The 26,046-nt window shown below is 44.1% G+C and overlaps 1 protein-coding gene across 16 annotated transcripts in view; it reads right to left on the reverse strand.

Annotated features, from left to right (window-relative positions):
* LOC134359551 (acyl-coenzyme A thioesterase 3-like) overlaps positions 1-26,046 on the reverse strand; it is a 106,457-nt gene that overhangs the window by 20,977 nt on the left and 59,434 nt on the right. For 15 of the 16 annotated variants that reach the window (XM_063072976.1, XM_063072984.1, XM_063072982.1 and 12 more), the window contains 2 exons: positions 4,822-5,028; positions 2,504-2,603 (listed from right to left, as the gene is read on the reverse strand). In XM_063072976.1, the coding sequence (XP_062929046.1) occupies positions 2,504-2,603; positions 4,822-5,028 (307 nt within the window). Of the gene's footprint in view, positions 1-2,503; positions 2,604-4,821; positions 5,029-11,913; positions 12,118-26,046 lie in introns of all 16 variants that reach the window. The other variant, XM_063072989.1, reaches the window with a different exon arrangement.

A 26,046-nucleotide genomic window follows, 5' to 3' on the forward strand; every position in this document is an offset into this window, starting at 1 on the left:
ATTGAGGGATAGGACACATGATTATGGTCTGGAGGAAAAGTTCAAAGGTGCATTTTATTGTCAAAGTATGCATGTACAATACAACTCTGATATTCGTCTTCACAAGGAACTCTGCAGATGCTGGAAATTCAAGCAACACACTAGGAATAGGATTCCCCTGGTCCTCACCTACCACCCCACCAGCCTCCGGGTCCAACATATTATTCTCCGTAACTTCCGCCACCTCCAATGGGATCCCACCACTAAGCACATCTTTCCCTCCCCCACTCTCTCTGCTTTCCGCAGGGATTGCTCCCTACGCGACTCCGTTGTCCATTCGTTTCCCCCATCACTCCCCACTGATCTCCCTCCTGGCATTTATCCTTGTAAGCGGAACAAATGCTACACATGCCCTTACACTTTCTCCCTTATCACCATTCAGGGCCCCAGACAGTCCTTCCAGGTGAGGCGACACTTCACCTGTGAGTCGGCTGGGGTGATATACTGCGTCCGGTGCTCCCAATGTGGCCTTCTATATATTGGCGAGATCCGACGCAGACTGGGAGATCGTTTTGCTGAACACCTACGCTCTGTCCGCCAGAGAAAGCAGGATCTCCCAGTGGCCACACATTTTAATTCCACATCCCATTCCCATTCTGACATGTCTATCCACGGCTTCCTCTACTGTAAAGATGAAGCCACACTCAGGTTGGAGGAATAACACCTTATATTCCGTCTGGGTAGTCTCCAACCTGATGGCATGAACATTGACTTCTCTAACTTCCGCTAATGCCTCACCTCCCCCTCATACCCTATCTGTTATTTATTTATGTACACACATTTTTTCTCTCTCTCCTTTTTCTCCCTCTGTCCCTCTGACTATACCCCTTGCCCATCCTCTGGGTTCCCCCGCGCCCCCCCCACCTTTTCCTTCTCCCCGGACCTCCTGTCCCATGATCCTCTCATATCCTTTTTGCCAATCACCTGTCCAGCTCTTGGCTCCATCCCTCCCCCTCCTGTCTTCACCTATCATTTTGGATCTCCCCCTCCCCCTCCCACTTTCAAATCTCTTACTAGCTCTTCCTTCAGTTAGTCCTGACGAAGGGTCTCGGCCCGAAACGTTGACTGTACCTCTTCCTAGAGCTGCTGCCTGGCCTGTTGCGTTCACCAGCAACTTTGATGTATGTTGCTGATATTTGTTTTCTCCAGATAACCATGAAATACAGAAAAAACATGGGAGTTTTGGGAAGAAAATATATCAACCACCCCCCCCATCATATGGAAAAGAAAAAGGAAAACAAAACACACAAACCCCAAAACCCCCTCCTCCTCCTTCGCACAAAAAGCTAGCAGATTGCACACATAGAAAACAGTACTTGGAACATCAAATCTCAAACCCCCCCCAACCCCTCCCTTGCACAAAAACTAGCAGATCGCCTACACGGAAAACAGCAGCTGCAACATCGAACCCCAAACCCTGCACCTTGCACAAAAACTAACAGATTGCCCATCCAGAAAATGGCAGCTAGAATATTAAGAACCCCAAGCCCCTAACACCCCTCCCTGCCAAAAAAGTGACATCAACCCAAACACCTCCCTCACAAAAAAGTGACAATAGAATCAAACCCCAACACCCCCACACACAAAAGCTAACAGATTGCCCACTCAGAAAAACATCTTCAAGAACATCAGACCCTAAATCCCCAACCCCTTCCCCACACAAAAAGTAATATTGCCCACCCACAACAGGAAAGAGAGCACAAAACTGAAGGAGACTAATATAAACTACGGTCCAATAATCACAAATCTCAGAATTTCAAAAACATCCTTCCATCAGCATTGAGGAGAGCAGCTGCACGAACCCAGTACTTCCGTGAAGAGTGAACACCGCCAACCCAGCTACCGATCACCATTGACCCCGTGGCCTCCGTAGAAAGCAACTGTTGACCTCTTCCACATCCGCCTCGATGCTTTGAAATGGAGTCATCATAGCCCCACACCCAGTCTCTGGTCTTCTCCACGATACAGTTCGTGCTCACAGACCTCTCCAGGACACAGAGCACCAGGTCATTCAATCAAATTCCAAAGTGCACATCACAGGCTTCATCAAGACAAAAAGAACAAACAGATGATGTAAAGCAAGTGAAATAATTGAAGAGACTGGCTTTCTGAAAGATGTCACCCGAGGAATCACTGTTCGCTGGAACCATCTTGACCAGAAGACTATATAGAAATAGCATTTATGACAACTCCATTCCAAACCATGCTTGCCCAGATATATAGCAGATTCTTTACCATTATTCTCTCAAAGTCCTGGAACTCCCAACTTTACAGCATTCTGAGAGCACTTTCATCACTAGGACTGCAAGGACATTATTTCAAGGACATTTAAAGTCATGTCATAACATCACCAGTTCATGAAAAGATTTTTAAAAAGTATATAAGATTTCAAACCTCTACAACATTTAATATAAAGAGTGATTAGTCTATATTATTTAAATGCCCGTGACTTTAAAAAAAATACCTCATTCCTTCACGACTGCCAGGTGCAAGCTTCATGCTCCAGATGAAGCCCATCTGTTCTTGACCAGTGTAACTGCCTCCCCATGACTTATCATGGCTAACTGTGAACAATAACATTAGAAAAACTTCAATCAAGTTTTCTCATGCAAAAATTCCATCCAAATGAAAACTTACTCTGGATACTGAATGCATTACATGAATCTTTTCTGAATAATGCAAAGAATTGACAGCAGATTATATCAAATGAAAAGCCTTCAGCTTCCTTCACAATAAAACCCATAAGATCAAGCTACTTTGATTGCGTGAAGCAATTTAGTCCAAACGAGGCTTCTACAATTTACCCAGTTTTGCAATTGAAGTCATAATCATAGTCGTACCAGTTTCATCATGCTGTCAGTTCCTAAACAGCAGTTTATTTATTAAATTGCATAGTTCATGCAAAAGATTATGCAAAACAGAATCATAGAGCATAGAAACAGGATCTTCACTGCAACAAGTCTATGCCGAACATCAAATATTCATCTGCACTTGTGTCATTCACCAAAACCTGATGTATAGTATTTATACCTTGGCAATTCAAGTACTTGTCTAGAAACATCTTAAATGCTGCAAGAATACTTAACACCCTACTAACCACTCTGGCAGCACATTTCCAGATTCTAACTACTCTCTTATCAGATCCCTTCTAAACCTCTTAACCCTTTGCTCAAAGCCAAGTTCTATAGATTTAGAACATAGAACAGTACAGCGCAGTAAACACCCTTTGGCCTACAATGTTGTACCAACTTTTTAATCTACCCCAAGATCAATCTAACCATTCTCTCCTACATAACCCTCCATTTTTCGATAATCCATGTGCCTGTCTAGGAATCCTGTCCACTTCTATCAAGTCAGCTCTCATCCTCCATCACTCCAAAGAGAAAAGCCCTAGCTTACTCAACCTATCTTCATAAAAGATGCCCTCTAGTCTAGGCAACATCCTAGTAAATCTCCTCTGCACCCACTCTAAAGATTCAACATCCTTTCTATGAGGCAACCAGAACGGAACATAATATTCCATGCGCAGTCTCATCAGGATTTTACAGAGCCGCAACATTACCTCATAGCACTTGAACTCAATTCCCTGACTAATGAAGGACAACACCCCATATGCCTTAACAACCTTACCAACTTGGACAGCAATTTAGACACTTACTATAAAAAAAAGCTACCTTTGCTCCTCATAACTCCTATCAGCCTCGTCTGCTCCGAAGAAAACAAAACCAGCCTATCCAGTCACTTTTCAAAATTAAATATCCCAAGCAACATTCAGCCTTCTCTGTACCCACTTTAGTGCAATCATGTTCAGTTTAATGTGATAACTGTACGCAATATTTCAGCTGTAGCCTAACCAATATTTTATACCGTTGCTCCATAACCTATGCACTCCTACATTTTATGCCCTAGCAAATAAAGGCAAATATCCTATAAGTCTTCATTACCTTACCTACAAGCTGCCATCTTCAACATTCCTTAAACTCATTACAGGGCCCCTCCATTCTGCAATTCATTGTTCATATTCCTTCTTTATTAGTCTTCCCAATGTGCCTCACCTTGCACCCATCAGGATTAAATTCCATCTATGTCCCTGTCCATCTTACCTGAACTTAACGCAGCTAAATTTTAAACCTTTAATGCTAGTATTAAAAATTCATCAGAGCTTTACTTGAAACAAAAACTGGCCACTTCCCAGGATGAATCATCATTGCATGTTTGGAAGGTTACATATAACAAGAACACTATAGCTGGTTAGTGAAAACAACTGGGTTGTTCCTTTCTGATTGTGTTTGGTGATCACAATAGAGCAAAAGACAAAATTATTCAATACACAGCAATCACATGTAACCATCTCCACTTGCAGAATTATTGTCAAGTACAACTTTTCTTCAGAAAGTAAGCTACACTATCCTTTTCCTTGTTCTTAAAATAAATTAACTTTATTTTCTGCCTACTTGACTAACTTCTGTGAAACAAACACCCTATTCCAAATCCAAATTATTGGCTGATGCAGCAGGCTCAATAAATCCATTATTTGGCTAATTATGCTCACCAGATCTCAAAGAAGATCTATAAACTATAAACATGTAGGAAGGATGTCTCCTCAGAAGTTTTATTTTGAAACCTTATTGACACACCTTCTGAGAACAAATAGATCATGCCACCTCTTCCCACCCATGCTGAAAGAATCTATCACGAGTTAAAATTTTCTTCTAAGTTTTCATTAGACAAAAGTGCCCTGAAAAAGCAAAAAAGTGCACGGTGTAGCTCAGCTGCACAAACCTCGGACATTCCCTTCCACATCACTGACATAATGGGCGTAGGACATCCACCAATCATTATCTTCAGACAAAAGCTTTGAGTGCAGCGTAATCTGCTCATTTGGGAGCAAATGTGTGATCTCAATCTTGACTGATTCGTCCACGAGTCCTCTTGTTGGCTCTGCTTTGATTATGGGTGCCACACTTCGACTGTAATTTACCGCTGTACCTAGATTTAAATAACAGAGTGTACATGGGCATATCCATGTAATGATAATAGTTCCTTGAATATTATGTACAATATCAATATTAAAATCACCCTTTCAAAACAATTTAACTTCCATCATGGTCTAATAATAAGGTATAATACAACAATAAGCTAACTTGCAACATCTTACATTTATCCAGTGTCTTTAATGTGATTAAATGCCCCTCAGTGCTTTACATCAGTGGTCCCCAACCTCTTGGCCACAAAGAATGCAGCAGTGCAGTGGTAGCCGGGACACACCCAGCACATCTTTAAGAAAAAAGCCAAAATAAACAAGCTAATTAATTTGGTTCCGCCCAGTACATAAATGTCAGCCCAGATGTCGTCTCTGATCTGGGCCGACATTTACGTGCCAAGCGGCACCTAATTAATTAGCTTGTTTATTTCGACTTTTTTCTTAAAGATGTGCTGGGTGCGTTCCAGCTACCGCTGCACCCCTGCATGCTTTGTGGTCCGGTATCGGTCCGCAGCCTGGAGGTTGGGGACCACTGCTTTACATAACTATTACCAGCTAAACATGACACTAAGCCACATAGTACAAAGCCCAAATACATTTTGAATGTGAAACAATTATTTATTTATACTTTCAATTTTGTTGCCTGTATTTGTCACTCTCTGTATTGTTTCTTCAATACTGGGGGAGAAGAATTCAGCAGAACAGTCTACATAATGACCCCCAAGCTTCCACTTTCTCATTGCTTTCTTTTTCCATCCCACTGTCATTCCCATTTTGACTTCTTGGTCCTTGCCTTCTGATACAGTTGTACTAAAGATCAAAAACATCTAGAGGAATTTGATATTAAATTTTGATAATTAGTGTTTGAACAGCAGTTGATAGTTCTGCTATTCCATTCTGTATGTCTTCTCAACACATCCTTTGTTTCTTTACTCATCCCATTATCTTAGACATTATACCCATCATCCCCTTTGTTCTTCATTCCCTCAACCTTCCAGCATCACTTTTCTACTCACCCCCATTCCTTCCCTTCAAAGGATCACTTAAAATTCACAACAAAACTTACCCCTCGCTTAGTGATATTGATCCATGGCATAAAAACGGTTGGGAATCCCTGCCTTAGAGAATCTTTCTCCAGGGGTCTTAATTTACCTTAGCTAACCTCTTCGTTTATTTTTATCTCCAGAAAAGCTCAGGCTTTTTGCTTTAATATTCCAAAGATGATTTATGGGGTTGATAAATTCCTAAATAAGTACACAACATAAATAGTTAACAAAAACGATAGAGGAAGAGGATCAGGATAGAGCATGTTAATTTGCTAGGGCATTTTGGGATAAGAACATTAAGATGGGTAAGTCCCCAGGGCCTGATGGGATGTACCTCAGGTTACTGAGAAAGGCAAGAAATGAGATTGCTAGAGCCCAGACCAAACTGCTACCCTCTAGTCATTGGCAAGACCTCAGAGTTTCAGTGAGTAACTAATGTTGTTCCTTTATTCAAAAAGAGAAATGGGGATAATCCTAGAAATTAGACTGATTAGTCTCACAAAGGTGAGGAATTCAATGGTCTTCTATTGGAGTACTGCGTACATGCAACAGATGCGATCCCACACAACTCAGGTGAAGAGCCCATTCTCTACAAAAGAAAGGTACCACCTAGCAGAGAGGTCATTGTTGGAGCATTTGCTGGAGGAGTCTGAGTCAGAGTGTAAGGCTTTAGCTACATAAGGTTTCGGCAAGAACAGGCAGAGGCAAGGCAAGCAGGTAAGTTCATGGCTTATTTTCTGAATTAACTCTAGAGAGAACAGGGGGTATGTCTGCAGAGCCAGTGTTGTGTTCTGGGTGTCAGATGAGGGATTTTCAGGAGACTTACGGCCTCCCCGATGGCCACACCTGTGCCAGGTGCATCAAGATGCAGCTCCTCAGAGACCGAGTTAGGGAACTGGAGCTACAGCTCAATGACCTTCGGCTTGTTAGGGAAAGTGAGCTGGACAGGAGCTAGAGGGAGGTAGTTAGCTCTAGCTTACAGGAGAAGGTCAGATAGTGGAGAGCACCCGAAGCAGTCGCCCTCAACAATAAGTACTCCATTTTGCGTACTGTGGGGGTGTGGGTTAAGAGAACCTACCTGGGGGAAGCAACAGCGGCCGTGCCTCTGGCACTGAATCTCGCCCTGTGGCTCAGAAGGGTAGGGAACTGAAGAAGATGGCAGTAGTAATAGGGAGCTCAATAGTTAGGGGGTCAAATAGGCGATTCTGGGACTTCCGGTTAAGATGGCATGGGTTTAAGAGCTTAACCTTTTTTTTACTCCAGATTGTTAAATATCTTTTCCCCCGTGTCTGTGAATACACCTGTCTTACAATGGCTTCAAAGGCCACCAAATCGGGGAAAAAAGAAGTTCCTGCGGCTGGTTCCTCTGCCAAGATAGTTTCCATTTTGGAACAGCACCGATAAGATATAGTATCCGAACTTAAGTCTGAATCCAAGACTTTTTTCGGTTCGTTGGAATCCAAATTAGATCAAATTAATTCCAAAGTGGAGGCTCATGCCGAACGTCTTTTTCTTCTTGAGTCTGCTACCAATGATTTAAAACGTTGCTTTCACGATTTGGAAACCACTCGCTCCAGCTTGAGGGATTATAACAGCAAGTTAATATCCAAAGTTACGGATCTGGAAGGTCGGAGCAGACGTCAAAATTTATGAATCCTCGGTTTGCCGGAGGCTACTGAAAGTGGATTTCCAATTGAATTTTTCTCTACTTTACTTTGTGAGATTTTTGGGAACGATACTCTTCCGACCCCTCCTGATTTAGACAGAGTTCACTGTACCTTTACGCCTAAGCTGGATTTGGGCCATAGGCCACGCCCGGTAATTCTCTAAATTATCATTACTATAATAAGGTGAAAAACCTTTTGATTATGGAAGCACGTCGGAGAGGAAAGTTGGAATACAAGGGTCAATCTATCCGTATTGTTGAGGATTATGCTCCCCAAGTTCTGAGTCTATGTGCCAAATATAAAGGAGTCAGGAAAAAGTTTTACAATCGTGGACTCAGGCAAGACCTAACATTTCATGATTGGTACAGAAAGGGCATCAGGCACTTTGAAGATCTTTTCATATTTCAACTTTTGAACAACTGTCTGCAAAGTTTAACCTACCTAATACTCATTTCTTTAGATATCTTCAAATTAGACATTTTATTAACCCTTTAATACCAAATTTTCCTGAGATGCCCAGAAAAAATGTTGTGGTCTTGTTTCTTTGTATAAACCCATTGGGTAAAAGTCTAATATCTACTATTCGTGATAAGTTGGCAACCTTGAAGCGTGCTCCCTTTGATAAAATTAGAACTGCCTGGGAGCATGGTTTAAATATTTCTCTGTCCAATGAGGCTTGGGATTCAATTCTTAGGTCAGTTAACTCAACCTGTTCATGTGCTCATATGTCTAAAGCCAAATTATCGCAGTTCTATTCTGATACTAGTCCCTTTTGTGACATGTGTATAGTGGGCAAGGCTTCTCTTATCCGCATGTATTGGGCTTGTCCCAGTTTGGAGAAATTTTGGAGCGATGTCTTTTTAAACTTTATCCTATATGACGTGGTTAGACTTTTTCCACTGAGAGTGGGGAAGATTCAAACAAGAGGAAATGGGTTGAGAATTAGAGGACAAAAGTTTAGGGGTAAGATGAGGGGAAACTTCTTTACTCAGAGAGTGGTAGCTGTGTCGAATGAGCTTCCAGTAGAAGTGGTTGAGGCAGGTTCTATGTTGTTGTTTAAAATTAAATTGGATAGATATATGGACAGGAAAGGAATGGAGGGTTGTGGGCTGAGTGCAGGTCGGTGGGACTAGGATAGGGTAAAAGTTCGGCACGGACTAAAAGGGCCGAGATGGCCTGTTTCCATGCTGTAATTGTTATATGGTTATATCCTTAATTGTCATTTAGAATCTAACCCTTTGATTGCTCTTTCTGACACTTAGGGTGAGGTTGACACACGTTTGAGTCCGACTAAACGGCGAACATTGTCTTTTGGCTAGATGTTTAGTTCTTCTTAGGTGGAGAGATGTTGCCCCACCCACCCACCCACTCACTCATGCTCAGTAGCTTAGAAACATTATGTCCTGCTTAGACCTTGAAAAGATTTCATTATTCACTTCTTAATTTGGACATAAAGTTCCATAAGGTGTGGGGACCTTTTCTTGATTATTTTCATAACTCTTCTTTAGATTAAAGGTTTATCTTCCTTTTTCTTTCAGTGATTTAGTCCCTTACATCCAGCCTTTTTTCTGGTTAATTTTTATGGTTTTTTTATGATGTGAAATATCTTATAGTTTAGGTAGTAGGCAATACACTTTTCTTTATATTCACAGCTCTGAGGCGACAAAAGCTCTGATGAACTTTTCTTTATATTGTAATGGTTGGCTTGGAGTGTGGAGTGGGAGGGAGGGATGGAAACTAACTTCATATGATTTTATTTTGGGTGCTTTCTCTTTACTGTTCTGAATTGTACACCAGACACGTCAGTTTTGCACTGTATAAATCTACTTTTCATTGGTGTTTTTTTTTGGTTCCAATGTAGAAATTCATTTTAAAAATTTATTAAAAAAAGATAGGTGACTCTGTGGATGCAAAAAGGAAACACGGATGGTAGTTTGCCCCCGCCCCCCTCAGTGCCAGGGTCTGCGATGTTTCTGAACGCACCCACAATGTCCTGTAAAGGGAGGCTAAACAGCTAGAAGTCGTGGTATACATTAGTAACAATGACATAGAAAGAAAAAGGGAGGAGGTCCTAAAAACAGACTACAAGGAGTTTGGAAGGAAGCTGAGAAGCAGGACCTCAAGGGTAGTAATCTCGGGATTGCTGCCTGTGCCATGTGACAATGAGGATAGGAACAGAATGAGGTGGCAGATTAATTGCGTGGCTGAAGAATTGGAGTAGGGGGCAGAAATTCAGATTTCTGAGAGATAGACAGATAGATATACTTTATTGATCCCGAGGGAAATTGGGTAATTTCTGGGACAGGAGTGACCTGTACAAATAGGACGGGTTGCACTTGAATCCGAGTGGAACCAATATCCTTGCAGGCAGGTTTACTGAGCTGTTGGCAGTAGTTTAAACTAATATGGCAGGGAGCTGGTAACCAGGATGATAGAGCTGAGCTAGCAGGTTTATATGTAGATGATGTAACATGTAAGGAAGGACAAGCTAATGATTGGGTACAACTGCAGACAGAGCAAAGAGTTAAGTTGTACCACAGAGGCAAAATTTACAAGGGCAAAGAACGCAGGACTGAAGGTGCTATATTTAAATATGTGTAGCATTCAGAGTAAGGTGGACAAGCTCGTTGCCCAATTAGAGATTGGTTGGTATAACATTGTGGGCATCAGTCATGGCTGAAAGGAGGTCATATTTGGGAGTTTAACATTTGTATCAAAAGGGCAGGCAGAAAGGCACAGAAAGTGGTGTGGCTCTATTGGTAAGATATAGCAGTGGTCCCCAACCACCGGGCCGCAAAACATGTGTTACCGGGCCACAAGAAAACGATATGATTTGGCGATATGAAACGATACGAGTCAGCTGCACCTTTCCTCATTCCCTGTCACGCCCATTGTTGAACTTTAACACACGCGAGGTCATCAGTGACCCAAGACGTGCAAAGGAATGGGTCTGTGACCCATTTGTGAATGTTTCCGGTGAATCTGCCATGTCAGAGCGGGAAGAAGATCAACTCCTTGAGCTCGCAAATGACGGCGGGCTGAAAATATGTTTGACATAACATCTCTGCTGACATTCTGGGTCAAAGTCAAAGCTAGATATCCTGAGATAGCCACGAAAGCACTGAAAACGTTGCTTCCATTTCCAACATCATATCACTGCGAAGCGGATTTTTCTGCAATGAATACAACAAAAACTAAATTGTGGAATAGACTGAACATAAGGAACTGCCTTCGAGTATCGCTGTCTCCCGTCACCCCTCGATGGCACCATCGTGTTGCAGGGAAACAAGTCCAGGGCTCCCACTGATTCAGCGATATTGGTGTGTTGCAATGATTTTATATGTTCATACGAGGAAAATATGCGCTGTGTGTTTAATATCCAAATGTTCCTTAAAATGTTAAGATGCTATTGACTTATAAGTGACTTATAATTCCGTGGTCCCCAACCTCCGGGCCGCAAAGAATGCAGCGGTACAGCGGTAGCTGGAACGCACCCAGCACATCTTTAAGAAAAAAGCCGAAATAAACAAACTAACAACAGGAATTCTGCAGATGCTGGAAATTCAAGCAACACACAAAGTTGCTGGTGAACGCAGCAGGCCAGGCAGCATCTCTCGGAAGAGGTACAGTCGACATTTCAGGCCGAGACCCTCCGTTTGGACTAACTGAAGGAAGAGTTAGTAAGAGATTTGAAAGTGGGAGGGGGAGGGGGAGATACAAAATGATAGAAGACAGGAGGGGGAGGGATGGAGCCAAGAGCTGGACAGGTGATTGGCAAAGGGGTTATGAGAGGATCATGGGACAGGAGGTCCGGGGAGAAAGACAAGGGGGGGGGAAACCCAGAGGATGGGCAAGGGGTATAGTCAGAGGGACAGAGGGAGAAAAAGGAGAGTGAGAGAAAGAATGTGTGTATAAAAATAAATAACAGATAGGGTACGAGGGGGAGGTGGGGCATTAGCGGAAGTCAGAGAAGTCGATGTTCATGCCATCAGGTTGGAGGCTACCCAGACGGAATATACGCGACTCCCTTGTCCATTCGTACCCTCCATCCCTCCCCACTGATCTCCCTCCGGCACTTATCCTTGTAAGCGGAACAAGTGCTACACATGCCCTTACACTTCCTCCCTCACCACCATTCAGGGCCCCAAACAATCCTTCCAGGTGAGGTGACACTTACCTGTGAGTAGGCTGGGGTGATATACTGCATCCGGTGCTCCCGATGTGGCCTTCTATATATTGGCGAGACCCAACACAGACTGGGAGACCGCTTTGCTGAACACCTACGCTCTGTCCGCCAGAGAAAGCAGGATCTCCCAGTGGCCACACATTTTAATTCCACATCCCATTCCCATTCTGACATGTCTATCCATGGCCTCCTCTACTGTAAAGATGAAGCCACACTCAGGTTAGAGGAACAACACCTTATATTCCATCTGGGTAGCCTCCAACCTGATGGCATGAACGCTGACTTCTCTAACTTCCGCTAATGCCCCACCTCCCCCTCGTACCCCATCTGTTATTTATTTTTATACACACATTCTTTCTCTCACTCTCCTTTTTCTCCCTCTGTCCCTCTGACTATACCCCTTGCCCATCCTCTGGGTTGCCCCCCACCTTGTCTTTCTCTCTGGACCTCCTGTCCCATGATCCTCTCATATCCCCTTTGCCAATCACCTGTCCAACTCTTGGCTCCATCCCTCCCCCTCCTGTCTTCTCCTATCATTTTGTAAGTCTCCCTCCCCCTCCCACTTTCAAATCTCTTACTAATTCTTCCTTCAGTTAGTCCTGACGAAGGGTCTCAGCCTGAAACGTCGACTGTACCTCTTCCGAGAAATGCTGCCTGGTCTGCTGCGTTCACCAGCAACTTTGATGTGAGTTGCTTGAAATAAACAAGCTAGTTGATTAGGTGCTGCCCAGCACGTAAATGTCGGCCCAGATCAGAGGTGATTGCCAAATGCGTCGCCTCTGATCTGGGCCGACATCTATGAGCCGGGCAGCACCTAATCAATTAGCTTGTTTATTTCGGCTTTTTTCTTAAAGATATGCTAGGTGCGTTCCGGCTACCGCTGTACTGCTGCATTCTTCGCAGCAATGTATCGGTCCACGGCCTGGAGGTTTGGGACCACTGTTATAATTGACTTACCACTATATTCATGCGAAGAAAATATGCAGTGTGTGTTTAATATTAAATTCGTTAGATGAACCCATTTAGAAACGAAATTGAGTGTATTAGCCACTTATAAGTGACTTATAGTTGCCTTATCACCTATATTCCGGGCGTGTTTAACACCCACCACCACCGGTCAGCCGGTCCGCAAGAATATTGTCAATATTAAACCGGTCCGCAGTGCAAAAGAGGTTGGGGACTGAGATATAGAATTACATCTTTAGAAAGAGGTGACATAGGGTCAGAAAATGTTGAATCTGTATGGATGGAGTTATGAAACTGCAAGCATAAAGAAACCATTATGGGAATCATATATAGGCCTCCAAATAGTAGCAAAGATGTGGGGTTGAGATTGCAAAGAGAGCTGGAAGGGGCATGTAATAAAAGCAATGTCACAATTGTAATGGGGGACTTCAATATGCAAGGGGATTGGGAAAATCAGGTTGGCATCGGATCGCAAGAGAGGGAATTTGTTGCATGCCTATTAGGTGGCTTTTTAGAGCAGCCTGTGTTTGAGCCTACTTGGGGAAAGGCTATCCTAGATTGTGTGTTGTGTAATAACCCAGATTTTATTAATCAGTTTAAGGTAAAGGAACATTTAGGAGGCAGTGATTAAAATATGATTGAATTCATACTGCAATTTGAGAGGGAGAAGCACAAGTCACAAGTATCAGTTTCACAACGGAATAAAGGGAATTACAGAGGCTTGAGAGAGAAGTTTGCCCAGGTGGATTGGAGGGGGATACTGGTGGGGATGACAACAGAATAGAGGTGGCTGATGTTTCTGGGAACAGTTCACAAGGCGCAGGAGAGATACATCCCACAGAAGAAGTTGTTCTCAAATGGCAGGGGAAGGCAACCGTGGCTGCCAAGGGAAGGTAAAAAGAACTGCATAAAAGCCAAGGAAAGGGCATATAGGTAGCAAAAGTGAATGGGAAATTGGATGATTGGGAAGTTTTTAAAATCCAACAAAAGGCAACTGAAAAAGCTATAAAGGGAAAAACGAGATATGGGGCAAACTAGCCAATAATATAAAGAAGGATACCAAAAGTTTTTTCAGTTATCTATATACTACTAAAACTCTCATGGTCTGTTTGTGATCTCCAATTAGCGCAAATAGTGCATTACAGTGGCACTTTTTTTGGCTAAATCGAATTAAAGTGCGCTAACTTACAGAATGCAGGCAAAGTACAGGGTTATATATTCGTATAAAATTGCTCATTCGGCCAAAATCAACAGGCTGGCTTTCACCCAAGACTCAATCGGCCATCATGGAAATCGGGACGCGACAGCCCGACGCATGCGCACGGCCAGCCTCAGCAGCGACACCTACCGGAGCAAAAGGGCAGGGCAGCTCTACTTCGCAGAGTCACATTCTGCTAATCACCATCAGCATGTGCAGGATTGGGACAGATCTAACTGCCACCCATCAATAAGAGATAATTTAATCTTATTGTAGTGACGTACTCCAAGACACTCATAAAACCCTTGCTGCAGTCAAAGAACAGCGGTGACTATATCACATCTATTTAGGGGAGCGCCAACCACATCATCAAGAATAATCAGCATCCTTTGGTCTTAGTGCTTCGTATCTTCTATCCAGCATTAGGGTAAAAAAAAATGGTCAGCCTAATTATGCCGTGTGGAAAGGGAAGGGGAACATCATGGTCAAGAGATGACACCAAACGTCGTCGGGAAGCAGCAATGAGAAGGAGAGAACAAGAATCGGATGAGGCCAAGGCCACATGACTCCAGGATCAAAGAGTCAGGACAAAAAAAGATGACAGAAGAAGAGACAGAGGAGGAGAGGCATGCACGTCTCCAGGATCAGAGACAAAGAACAAACAGCAGGAGAGATGAAGAGACGGGGGATGAAAGGGCTGCATATCTCCAGAATGACAACGAGAGGCACAAGGGTGGCAGAGCAACACTCACAACACGCTGGAGGAACTCAGCAGGTCGGGCAGCATCCGTGGAAATGATCAGTCAACGTTTCGGGCCGGAACCCTTTGTCAGGACTGAAGAGGGAGGAGGCAGAGGCCCTATAAAGGAGGTGGGGGGGAGGGTGGGAAGGAGAAGGCTGGTAGGTGCCAGGTGAAAAACCAGTAAGGGGAAAGATAAGGGGGTGGGGGTGGGGGAGGGGAAGCAGGGAGGGGGATAGGCAGGAAAGATGAAGAAGGAATAGGGGAAAGCACAATGGGTAGTAGAAGGAGACAGAACCATGAGGGAGGTGATAGGCAGCTGGGGGAGGGGGCAGAGTGTAACAGGGATGGGGGAAGGGATGGGGGAAGGGAGGGGGACGGAATTATCGGAAGTTGGAGAATTCAATGTTCATGCCCGGGGCTGGAGACTACCCAGACGGTATATGAGGTGCTGCTCCTCCAACCTGGGTTTAGCCTCATCATGGCAGTAGAGGAGGCCATGTATGGACATATCTGAATGGGAGTGTGAAGCAGAGTTGAAGTGAGTGGCAACCAGGAGATCCTGTCTGTTGTGGTGGATGGAGCGGAGGTGCTCGACGAAATGGTCCCCCAATCTGCGTCGGGTTTCACCAATGTACAGGAGGCCGCACCGGGAGCACCGAATGCAATAGATGACCCCAACAGACTCACAAGTGAAGTGCTGCCTCACGTGGAAGGACTGTTTGGGGCCCTGAGTGGTGGCAAGAGAGGAGGTGTAGGGACAGGTGTAGCACTTACGCTTACAGGGATAAGTGCTGAGTGGGAGACCTGTGGGGAGGGACGTGTGGACCAGGGAGTTGCGGAGAGAACGATCCCTGCGGAAAGTGGAGAGGGGTGGAGAGGGAAAGATGTGCTTAGTGGTGGGGTCCTGTTGAAGGTGGCGCAAGTTGCAGAGGATAATGTGCTGGATCCGGAGGCTGGTGGGGTGGTAGGTGAGGACAAGGGGAACTCTGTCCCTGCTGTGGTGACAGGAGCATGGGGTGAGGGCCAAAGTGCGGGAAATGGAGGAGATGCGGGTGAAGGCATCATTGATGACGGCAGAAGGGAAACCACGATCCTTAAAGAAAGAGGACATTTGAGATGTCCTGGATGGCAGATAAGCCAGAAGTGATGCCATCAAAAATGTCCTTCGTTAAACGAGGAGCTATATTTGCTTTGCTACACGTCATTCTTCTTTAATAAACTGAGGTTTTCTACTTCAGTTTCCAAAGCAAAGCGATACCAATAGCATTCAAGAAAATTTAATGTTCATTCTGGTCACATCAGACTGCACTACCCTTCTCTCAAAGGGTGCCCCAACGGGTCACCTCGTTGTCTAGTATTAAGAAAAAACAAAGGCAAGAGTTAATAATGGACCACTGGGAAATGATGCTGATGAGATAGTAATGGGGTTCAAAGAAATGGCAGATGTACTTAATAAGTATTTTGCTTCAGTCTTTACTGTGGAAGACACTAGCAGTGTGCCAGAGGTCCATGAACGTCAGGGAATAGGAGTGAGCTCTATTGCTAATACAAAGGAATAAGTGTGAGGCAAACTGAAAGGTCTTAAGGTAGGTAAGTCACCTGGATGGACTAAATCCAGAGTCCTGAAAGAGGCTCCTGAAGAAATAATGGAGGCATTGGTCATGATCTTCTAAGAAACACTTGATTTTGATATGGTCCCAGAGGACTGGAAAATTGCAAATGTCACTCCACTCTTCAAGAAGGGACAAAGACAAAAGAGAGGAAATGATTGGCCAGTTCCCCTCAGTGGTTGGGAAAGTGTTGAAGGACTACATAAAATCCAAGGAAAGGGCATATAAGGTAGCAAGAATGAGTGGGAAATTGGATGAATGGGAAGCTTTTAAAATCCAACAGAAGGCAACTAAAAAAGTTATAAGAAGGGAAAGGATGAAATACAGGGGCATACTTGCTGATAATATAAAGCAGGATACTAATAGTTTTCTTCAGTTAAATAAAGAATAAAAGGCAGGCAAGAGTTGATATTGAACCACTGGAAAATGATGCTGGTGAGGTAGTAATGGGGGACAAAGAAATGGCAGATGAACTTAAGAGCCTTGCTTCAGTTTTTCCTGTGGAAAACGCTAGTTGTATGCCAGAGGTCAGTGAGTGTCAGGGAGCAGGAGTGAATGCCATTGCTACTATAAAGGAATAAGTGTGAGGCAAACTCAAAGGTCTTCAGGTGGATAAGTCACCTGGACCAGACGGACTGCATCCCAGAGTCCTGAAAGAGGTTGCTAAAGAGATAATGGATGCATTGGTCATGATCGTTCAAGAATTACTTGATTCTGGCATGATCCCAGAGGACTGGAAAATTGCAAATATCAATCCACTCTTTAAGAAGGGAGGAAGACAAAAAGAGAGGAAATTATAGGCCAATTAGCCTAACCTCGGTGGGTGGGAAAGTGTTGGGAGTCCATTATTAAGAACGAGGTTTCAGGATACTTAGAGACTAATGATATAAGTCAGTTCAAGTCAGCATAGTTTCTGTAAAGGGAAATCTTGCCTGACAAATCTGTTAGAATTCTTCGAGGAAGTAACAAGTAGGGTGGACAAAAGAAAGGCAGTGAATGCCATTTACTTAAGATTTACAGAAGGCATTTGATTCCAGCAGACTCAGGAGGAAAGCAATCAGCATAACCAGAGACACCACACACCCTGGCCACTCCCTGTTTGACCTGCTGCCATCCAGCGAAAGGTTCAGGACACTAGAAGCCAGAACAAATAGACTGAGGAACAGCTTCGATCCCAGAGCTGTGGCCTCCATCACACCACTCCCACAGAACAATGACTGAAACGGCGAGCACACACACGCATACACAGGGACTCAAATACTTGCACTAACAGCACTTTGTGCATTACTGTGATATTCTGGTGCTGCTGCGACTTATTTTCTGCTACTTATCTATGTAATACTGTTTTTCTATTACTGTCTTGTTTTTATCTACCGCTTTATTTAATTGCCTGAGAGGAAGCCAAACAGAGTTTCATTGTACCTATGTATAATGACAATAAAGATCATTCAATTCAATTCAATAAGGCGCGTCACATGAGATTGCTTAGTAAGATAAAATACTATGATGTTATAGGAAAGATACTGGCTTTGTACAAGGAATGGCTGACAGGCAGGAGGTATCAAGCGGGAATTAAGGGTGCCTTTTCTGGTTGGCTGCCAATGACTAGTGGTACTCCGCAGGGGAAAATACTGAGACCATACTTCTCACATTGTCAATGATTTGGATAGAGGAATTGATGGGTTTGTGGCAAAGTTTGCAGATGATACGAAGATAGGTGGAGGCATAGATAGTGCTGAGGAAGCAATATGATTGTAGCAGAACTTAGACAAATTGGAAGAATGGGCAAAAAACTAGCAGATGGAATACATTGTTGGGAAATGTATGATAATGCATTTTGGTAAAAGGAACAATAGTGCAGACTGTTAGCTAAATGGGGAGAAAATTCAAACATCAGGGTCCTCGCGCAAGAGTCCCAGAAGGTTAATTCACAGGTTGAGTCTGTGGTAAAGGTGACAAACGACATTTATTTCAAGGGGAATAGAATATAAAAGCAAGGAGATAATGCCGAAGCTTTACAAGACTAGTCAACCTGCACTTGGAGTATTGTCAACTGTTTTGGGCCCACTATCTCAGAAAGGGTGCATTGTCATTGGAGAGAGTCCAGAGAGGTTCACAAGGATGATTCTGTGAATGAAGGGGTTAACATATGAGAAGTGTTTGGCAGCTTTGGGCCTGTACTCACGGGAATTTAGAAGAATGTGTGGGGATATCATTGAAACCTACCAAATGTTGAAAGGGCCAGATAAGGTGGGTGTGGAGAGTACATTTCCTCTGGTAGGGGTATCAAGAACTATAGAACAGAAGGAAGGAGGAATTTTTTTTTAGCCAAAGAATGGTGAATTTGTGGAATGCTCTGCCACAATCTGCAGTGGAGGCTAAGTCCGTGGATATATTCAAAGTGGAAGCTGATAGATTCCTGATTGGTCAGGGCATCAAGGGATATGGTGAGAGGGCAGGTGTATGGGGTTGAATGGGAGCCAGGATCAGCCATGATGAAATGCAGAGCAGATTAGATGGCTTGAATGGCCTAATTCTGCTCGTATGTCTCATGGCCTTGTGGAATTTGCTGGACAGCATTCTCCAGGAAAAGATGAGCATTTGGGAAAATCTTTGTCTAATTAGGGATAGTCATTATAGCTCTGTGTGGGGAAAATAGTGTTTTTTTATTTTTCAATGAGGTGATGGAAGGTCAAGCTGTGGACATTGTTTACATAGATTTTAGTGAGGTGATTGACGAGGTGATTGGGAGGCCCATCCAGAAGATTAAGATACATAGCGTCCATGATGAATTGGCCATTTGGATTCAGTTGGCTTGCCCATAGAAAACAAGAGTGTGATGGATGATGTTACTTATTCTGGCTGGAGGTCTGTGACTCAGGTTCTGCAGGGATCTATAATGACCCGGATGAAAACGTAGATGGGTGGATTAGTAAGGCTACAGACTATAGGAAGATTGGAGTTGTTGTGGATTGTGTAGAAGACTGGCAAAGTATATAGCAGGATATAGATCAGATGCAGATATGGGTGGAGAAATGGCAGATGGCACCCAGCACCCTCCAGCACCCAGGGTATGCCCTTTTCTCACTGTTACCATCAGGTAGGAGATACAGAAGCCTGAAGGCACACACTCAGTGATTCAGGAACAGCTTCTTCCTCTCTGCCATCCGATTCCTGAATCGACATTGAAGCTTTGGACACTACCTCACTTTTTTTAATATACAGTATTTCTGTTTTTGCACATTTTTTAATAATCTATTCAATGTACGCAATTGATTTACTTGTTTATTTATTATGTTTTATCTTATTTATTATTATTATTTTTCTCTCTCTGCTGGATTATGTATTGTATTGAACTGCTGCTGAGTTAACAAATTTCTTGTCACATGCCGGTGATAATAAACCTGATTCTGTGTTGGTGATCAAATATAAAGATACAGCACAGTCTTAATGACAAGCCCCTTACAGTGACATGCAGACAGATCTTGGGGTCCATAGTTTCCTGAAAGTTGCTATACATGTTGATAGAGTGCCTTTGTTAGTCTAGGCCAGGGGCCCCCAACCTTTTTTGCACCATGGACTGGTTTATTATTGACAATATTCTTGCGGACCGGCCGACCCGGGGGGGGGGGCCGGGCGGTGTTACCAACGGACAAGAGTAGCAGTCAAATACGTTGTGTTTATCCCGAGAAAGACTACCATGACCATGAAGCCTTGCGCAGGCACCTGTGTGCGCATGCGTGTACGTGCCGATTTTTTTCTACAAATCGCTTTTGGCGATTCTGTTCAGTGAAACTACACTGTACATACATTATTTCTACTTTATATAGGCTGTGTATTTATCATATCATTCCTGCTTTCACTATATGTTAATGTTATTTTAGGTTTTATGTAACACAGCGCATGAATATAGTGGTAAGTCAATTACAAGTCACTTATAAGTCAATAGCACCATAACATGTCAGCATGGCTTTGTCAAGGGCAGGTCGTGCCTTACGAGCCTGATTGAATATTTTGAGGATGCGGCTATATACATTGATGAAGGAAGAGGAGTAGATGTAGTGTATATGGATTTCAGCAAGAAATTTGATAAGGTACCCCATGCAAGGCTTATTGAGAAAGTAAGGAGGCATGGGATCCAAGGGGACTTTGCTTTGTGGATCCACAACTGCCTTGCCCACAGAAGGCAAAGAGTGGTTGTAGGCAGGTCATATTCTGCATGGAGGTCAGTGACCAGTGGTTATGCCTCAAGGATCTGTTCTGGGACTCTTACTCTTCGTGATTTTTATAAATGACCTGGATGAGGAAGTGGAGGGATGGGTTAGTAAGCTTGCTGATGACACAAAGATTGGAGGTGTTGTGGATAGTGTGGAGGGCTGTCAGAGGTTACAGCAGGACATTGTTAGGATGCAAAACTGGGCTGAGAAGTGGCAGATGGAGTCCAACCCAGATAAGTGTGAAGTGACATACATCAAAGTTGCTGGTGAACGCAGCAGGCCAGGCAGCATCTATAGGAAGAGGCGCAGTCGACGTTTCAGGCCGAGACCCTTCATTTTGGTAGGTCAAATATGATGGCAGAATATAGTATTAATTGTAAGACTCTTGGCAGTGTGGAGGATCAGAGGGATCTTGGGGTCCGAGTCCATAGGATGTTCAAAGCAGCTGCGCAGGTTGACTCTGTGGTTAAGGCGGCATACGGTGTATTGGCCTTCATTAATCGTGGAATTGAATTTAGGAGCTGAGAGGTAATGTTGCAGCTATATAGGACCCTGGTCAGACCACACTTGGGGAGTACTGTGCTCAGTTTTGGTTGCCCCACTACAGGAAGGATGTGGAAGCCATAGAAAGGGTGCAGAGGAGATTTACAAGGATGTTGCCTGGAATGGGGAGCATGCCTTATGAATATGAAAACAGGTTGCGTGAACTCGGCCTTTTCTCCTTAGAGCGACAGAGGATGAGAGGCGACCTGATAGAGGTGTATAAGATGATGAGAGGCATTGATCATGTGGAAAGTCAGAGGCTTTTTCCCAGGGCTGAAATGGTTGCCACAAGAGGACACGGGTTTAAGATGCTGGGGATTAGGTACAATGGAGATGTCAGAGTAAGTTTTTTTACTCAGAGAGTGGTGAGTGCATGGAATGGGCTGCCAGTAACGGTGGTGGAGGCAGATATGATAGGGTCTTTTAAGAGACTTTTAGATAGGTATATGGAGCTTAGTAAAATAGAGGGCTATAGGAAGCCTGGTAATTTCTAAGGTGGGGACATGTTCGGCACAACTTTGTGGGCCGAAGGGCCTGTATTGTGCTGTACGATTTCTATGTTTCCATGTAACATTTTAAGTAACGTTTGGATATTAAACACACAGGACATATTTTCCCCGTATGAACATATAAAATCATTGCAACACACCAATATCAATGAATCAGTGGGAACCCTGGGCTTGTTTCCCTGCAACAGGACGGTGCCATCGAGGGGTGATGGGAGACAGTGATACTCGAAGGGGGTTCCTTGTGTCCAGTCTATTCCGCAATTTAGTTTTCGTTGCATTCATTGCAGAAAAGCCCACTTTGCAGAGATATGTTGGAAATAGAAGCAACGTTTTCAGTGCTTTCGTGGCTATCTCAGGACATTTAGGCTTGACTTTGATCCAGAATGCTGGCAGAGATGCTATGTCAAACATACTTTTCAGCCCGCCGTCACTTGCAAGCTCAAGGAGTTGATCTTCGCGCACTGACATGGATGATGCATGCGTAATGACTTCGCCTGTGTTCAAGTTCAACAGTGCGTGACAGGGAATAAGGAAAGGTGCAGCTGACTCATATCGTTTCCTCGCGGCCCGGTAGCGGATGCTTTGCGGCCCGGTACCGGTCCACAGCCCAGTGGTTGGGACCGCTGGTCTAGGCACTGAGTTGAAGACTTGGCAAGTCATGTTGCAACTTTATAAAGGTCTAGTTAGGCCATATCTGGAGCATTACATTCAGTTCTGGTTTCCCCATTAAAGATGCTGAAGCCTTGAAGAGGGTTCAGAAAAGGTTTACCAGGATACCACATGGATTAGAAGCATGTGCTATAAGGGAAGTTCGGACAAACTTTGGTTGCTTGTACTGGATCGACATATAAAGAGGAGATCTGATAGAAGTTTAAAAGAATGAGGCATGGTTAGGCATCCAGTAACTTTTCCCAGGGTTAAAATATGTAACGCCAGAGGGCATGCATTTAAGGTGGTGGTGGGGAAGCGGGGGTAAGTTTGAAGGAGGTGTTTTGAAGCAAGTTTTTTTTAAAAACACAATGCTGGGTGCTTGCATCTACCACCTGGACTAGTGGAAGCAAAGGTGATAAGAGGCCTTAGATGAATATGCAGGAAATGGAAGGTTATAGACATTGTATAAAAAGAAGGGATTAGTGTAGTCAGTCATTTTATTACTCATGTCGTGAGTTTGGTACAACATTGTGGGCTGAAGGACTGTTCCTGTGTTATGCTATTCTATGTTCTAATACTGAGAAATTTTAAAAATCTGTGAGAAATTGTTCAAAATTTACTAGACTACATTGAGAGCATTCATTTTCCCAGTAAAATGCACTATTTAAATTATGATCCCACTCTAATTCAATTTTTTCTATTTTCCCTAAAGATTTGACTATGGCTAGAATCCCACATCATCCTCATAAATTCTCAACAACTGAACACGTTTACATTATTTATGTTTCTAAAAAGATTCTTTTAAGAGAAGACAACCTGAAGGCCCTCCAAGAGGCGGGATGAAACATGGGCCCAAAAGGATGGATTACATGACAATGACTGGAACAAATAAAGACAAGGAGATAAAGATTCTTCAGAAGTGAAGGTGTGGATGGGAGAATGTGATAATACATTGGGGGCTACAAATCCATCAGGGGAGAATGAAGTGCAGCGAGAAAGGTCAACAGCAACCTTGTAATGCTGCAGCAGATCAGACAAGAAGGACCCAAAGCCAGGTAGGAAACCTCAACACTGAAGGACTCAACATTGCTGGAGGTGATTTGTTAGTAGGGGAAGACGGCCCAACAATGGAGGCAATCCCCCTGTGTGTGAGCACACAAACACACCTGCCATTCCCCCCCATCTGTGGAGCCACTCTGCAAAGCTAAGAGGAAGAAACCAGGAAGGAGGCACAAAGGTGAACAACGTGGGAGTGAAACTCAGCGCGATCCTAGAGCGCACGCTATACGGCCAAGTGGAAAATAAACTCAACTCATTTGAAAACTTCCTCTACGAGGCATGTAGAGATAGACTTGGTGAAGTTGACGTAAAGCTAGTCACTGCTCCAAGATAAAAGGGAAGATGAGAGAAGGACAGAACTACTAGTACGAAGGTGTAGCCAGCTGTGGAAGAACAGACTGAAAAGACTTTAAGACTTTATAATGGGGTGGCAGCAACTCAAAGTAAGCATTGTAATAGGGTGTTCCATCTCTCCCATTCTCTTTAAGGCAGCCTTCAAGATCATCCTTATTGGAGCAGGGCAGGTGGTTGGAGGGATAAAGCTACAATCAGGACAGAGGCTTCCTCCACCGAGAAGCTACATGGTTGATGTCACAAGCATCCTTCAGACAACTACTTGCACAAGGCAGCTGTTGAAGAAGCTGGACAAGCTCGTGACATGGCAAGGATGAGGATCAAGCCTTCCAAGTCATGAAGCCTATCCCTCCAAAACAGGGTCAGAAGTGACAATATCACCTTTGTTGTAGGGGGCAAGGAAATCCCATTGTTGGCCAGAGATCCCATCCAAAGCCTTGAGAGGCAGTACACTGCAGAGCTCTCTGACAGGCAGATGGGAAAAGTAGCACAAAACAACTCAGAGGGACTAGCCAGAATCGACCAGAGCCAACTATCTGGAAAGTATAAAGTGTGATGCTACCGGTTCACACTAAGCCACAGAATGACGTGGTCCCTGAAAATGTGTAAAATTTCCTCATCAATAGCCAGTGGGATGGATTGGATAGCCAACTCATTTTTCCGGAAATGCCTGGGCCTGTCTCAGTGTTTTCTCGAACACTGGTCTCTTCAGGAAGAACATCTTGCAGCTGCCACTGAGATCCATCAGCTTGGGGTACAAGCAGAAAACCCAACTGATCGTTGAGCTGAGGGATTCCACCGATCCATCAGTGGGGAGTGCCAATGCCCCAATCCCATACCAGCCGCAAATGGAGAGCTCAAGCTGAAGTAGACCAGGCCATCAGCAGGGTGCAGCACCAAGAGGTTGTTAGTGGAGTCCAGGCTGGACATGCAGAACGTGACTTGGGAAAGACAGCATGTTTCCGGTCCAAGGCCTCAAAGAAAGAGGAAAGCCATGGTAGTGGAGGAGGAAACAAGGACAGACCAGGAGCACTATAGGGTGAAGGCAGTGGCACGGGGCCACCAGGGAACCTGCACAACATGGGAAGGCACCATCAACAGGTCAAACAGTCAGTCTGACCTGTGGAAGGTCCCACAAGCCAGTCTCAGCTTCCTCATCAATGCAACCTATGACACTTTGCCCTGTCCCCCAAAATCTTCACCAGTGGTTCAGCACTGAGGATAGCAGCCCTGTGTGATACCACTAATGCCAACAAGACTGCACTGTCCCAAGGACACTGTAGATGGTAGTGCAACCAGGTCCTAAAGAAGCTGGCAGAGATCCTCAAGACCTGCGGATGCGAGGATCTGCCTTTCCCCAGTGGGATGATAACTCGTCCCATTTATTAAGGCTGGCAAGAGTGCTGAATGCACTCGCCCAAGAGCTCCTAAAGGACTCCTCTCCACAGGCAAGGAGTAGAACATCAGGTCAGATCTTGGCAGACAGCTACAGTTCCCCACAGAATCACCACATCTCTCTGCCCAGACATAATACTGTGGTCCATGGCCGCCAAGACAGTACTCCTCACTGAATTTTCTTAAATTGTCCCCAGTGCTATCCCTCAAGCTCTATGCAAACATTTCTAAGAAGCTAACATTGTGGTTCCAATGCTAACTTAATTCATTCTCCACCACTGCCAAAGTCAAGTATTGCAGTCATTTGTGTTAATTAATTTACAATGAAGGTGGTAAAGTCTGAGGATAGTGTGGGGCTGTAATAATACCCTGAAGTTGACAGACTGCTTTTGGAAATTAGAGTATTTTTGCAGAACTCCTTAGTTCACAGAACAAATCATCATCATGTAAAGGAGTAATGAAAGCTGTGGAAAGTATGATCGTGGTTTTTCATTCCTTCCAGGAAATTTATTAATTCCACTTCAGTTATGTTGAGAGCTCCATCATGGGTACTGGCCTCTGTAGTATCCAAAACATCCTAAAGGAGTGGTGCATCAGAAAGGCAGCGTCCATCATTAAGGACCCCCACCACCCAGGACATACACTCTTAGAACCATAGAAACTACAGCACAGAAATAGGCCCTTTGGCCCTTCTTGGCTGTGCCAAACCATTTTCTGCCTAGTACCACTGACCTGCACACGGACATTGTTACCATTAGGAAAGAGGTACAGAAGCCTGAAAACACCCATACAGCGATTCAGGAACAGCTTCTTCCTCTCTGACCCCATGAACACTATCTCACTACTTTTTAAATTTGTCTTTGCACTACTTTTTTAATTT

The sequence above is a fragment of the Mobula hypostoma genome, chromosome 20 (assembly GCF_963921235.1).
Source record: "Mobula hypostoma chromosome 20, sMobHyp1.1, whole genome shotgun sequence".
In the NCBI taxonomy this organism is placed as follows: domain Eukaryota; kingdom Metazoa; phylum Chordata; class Chondrichthyes; order Myliobatiformes; family Myliobatidae; genus Mobula; species Mobula hypostoma.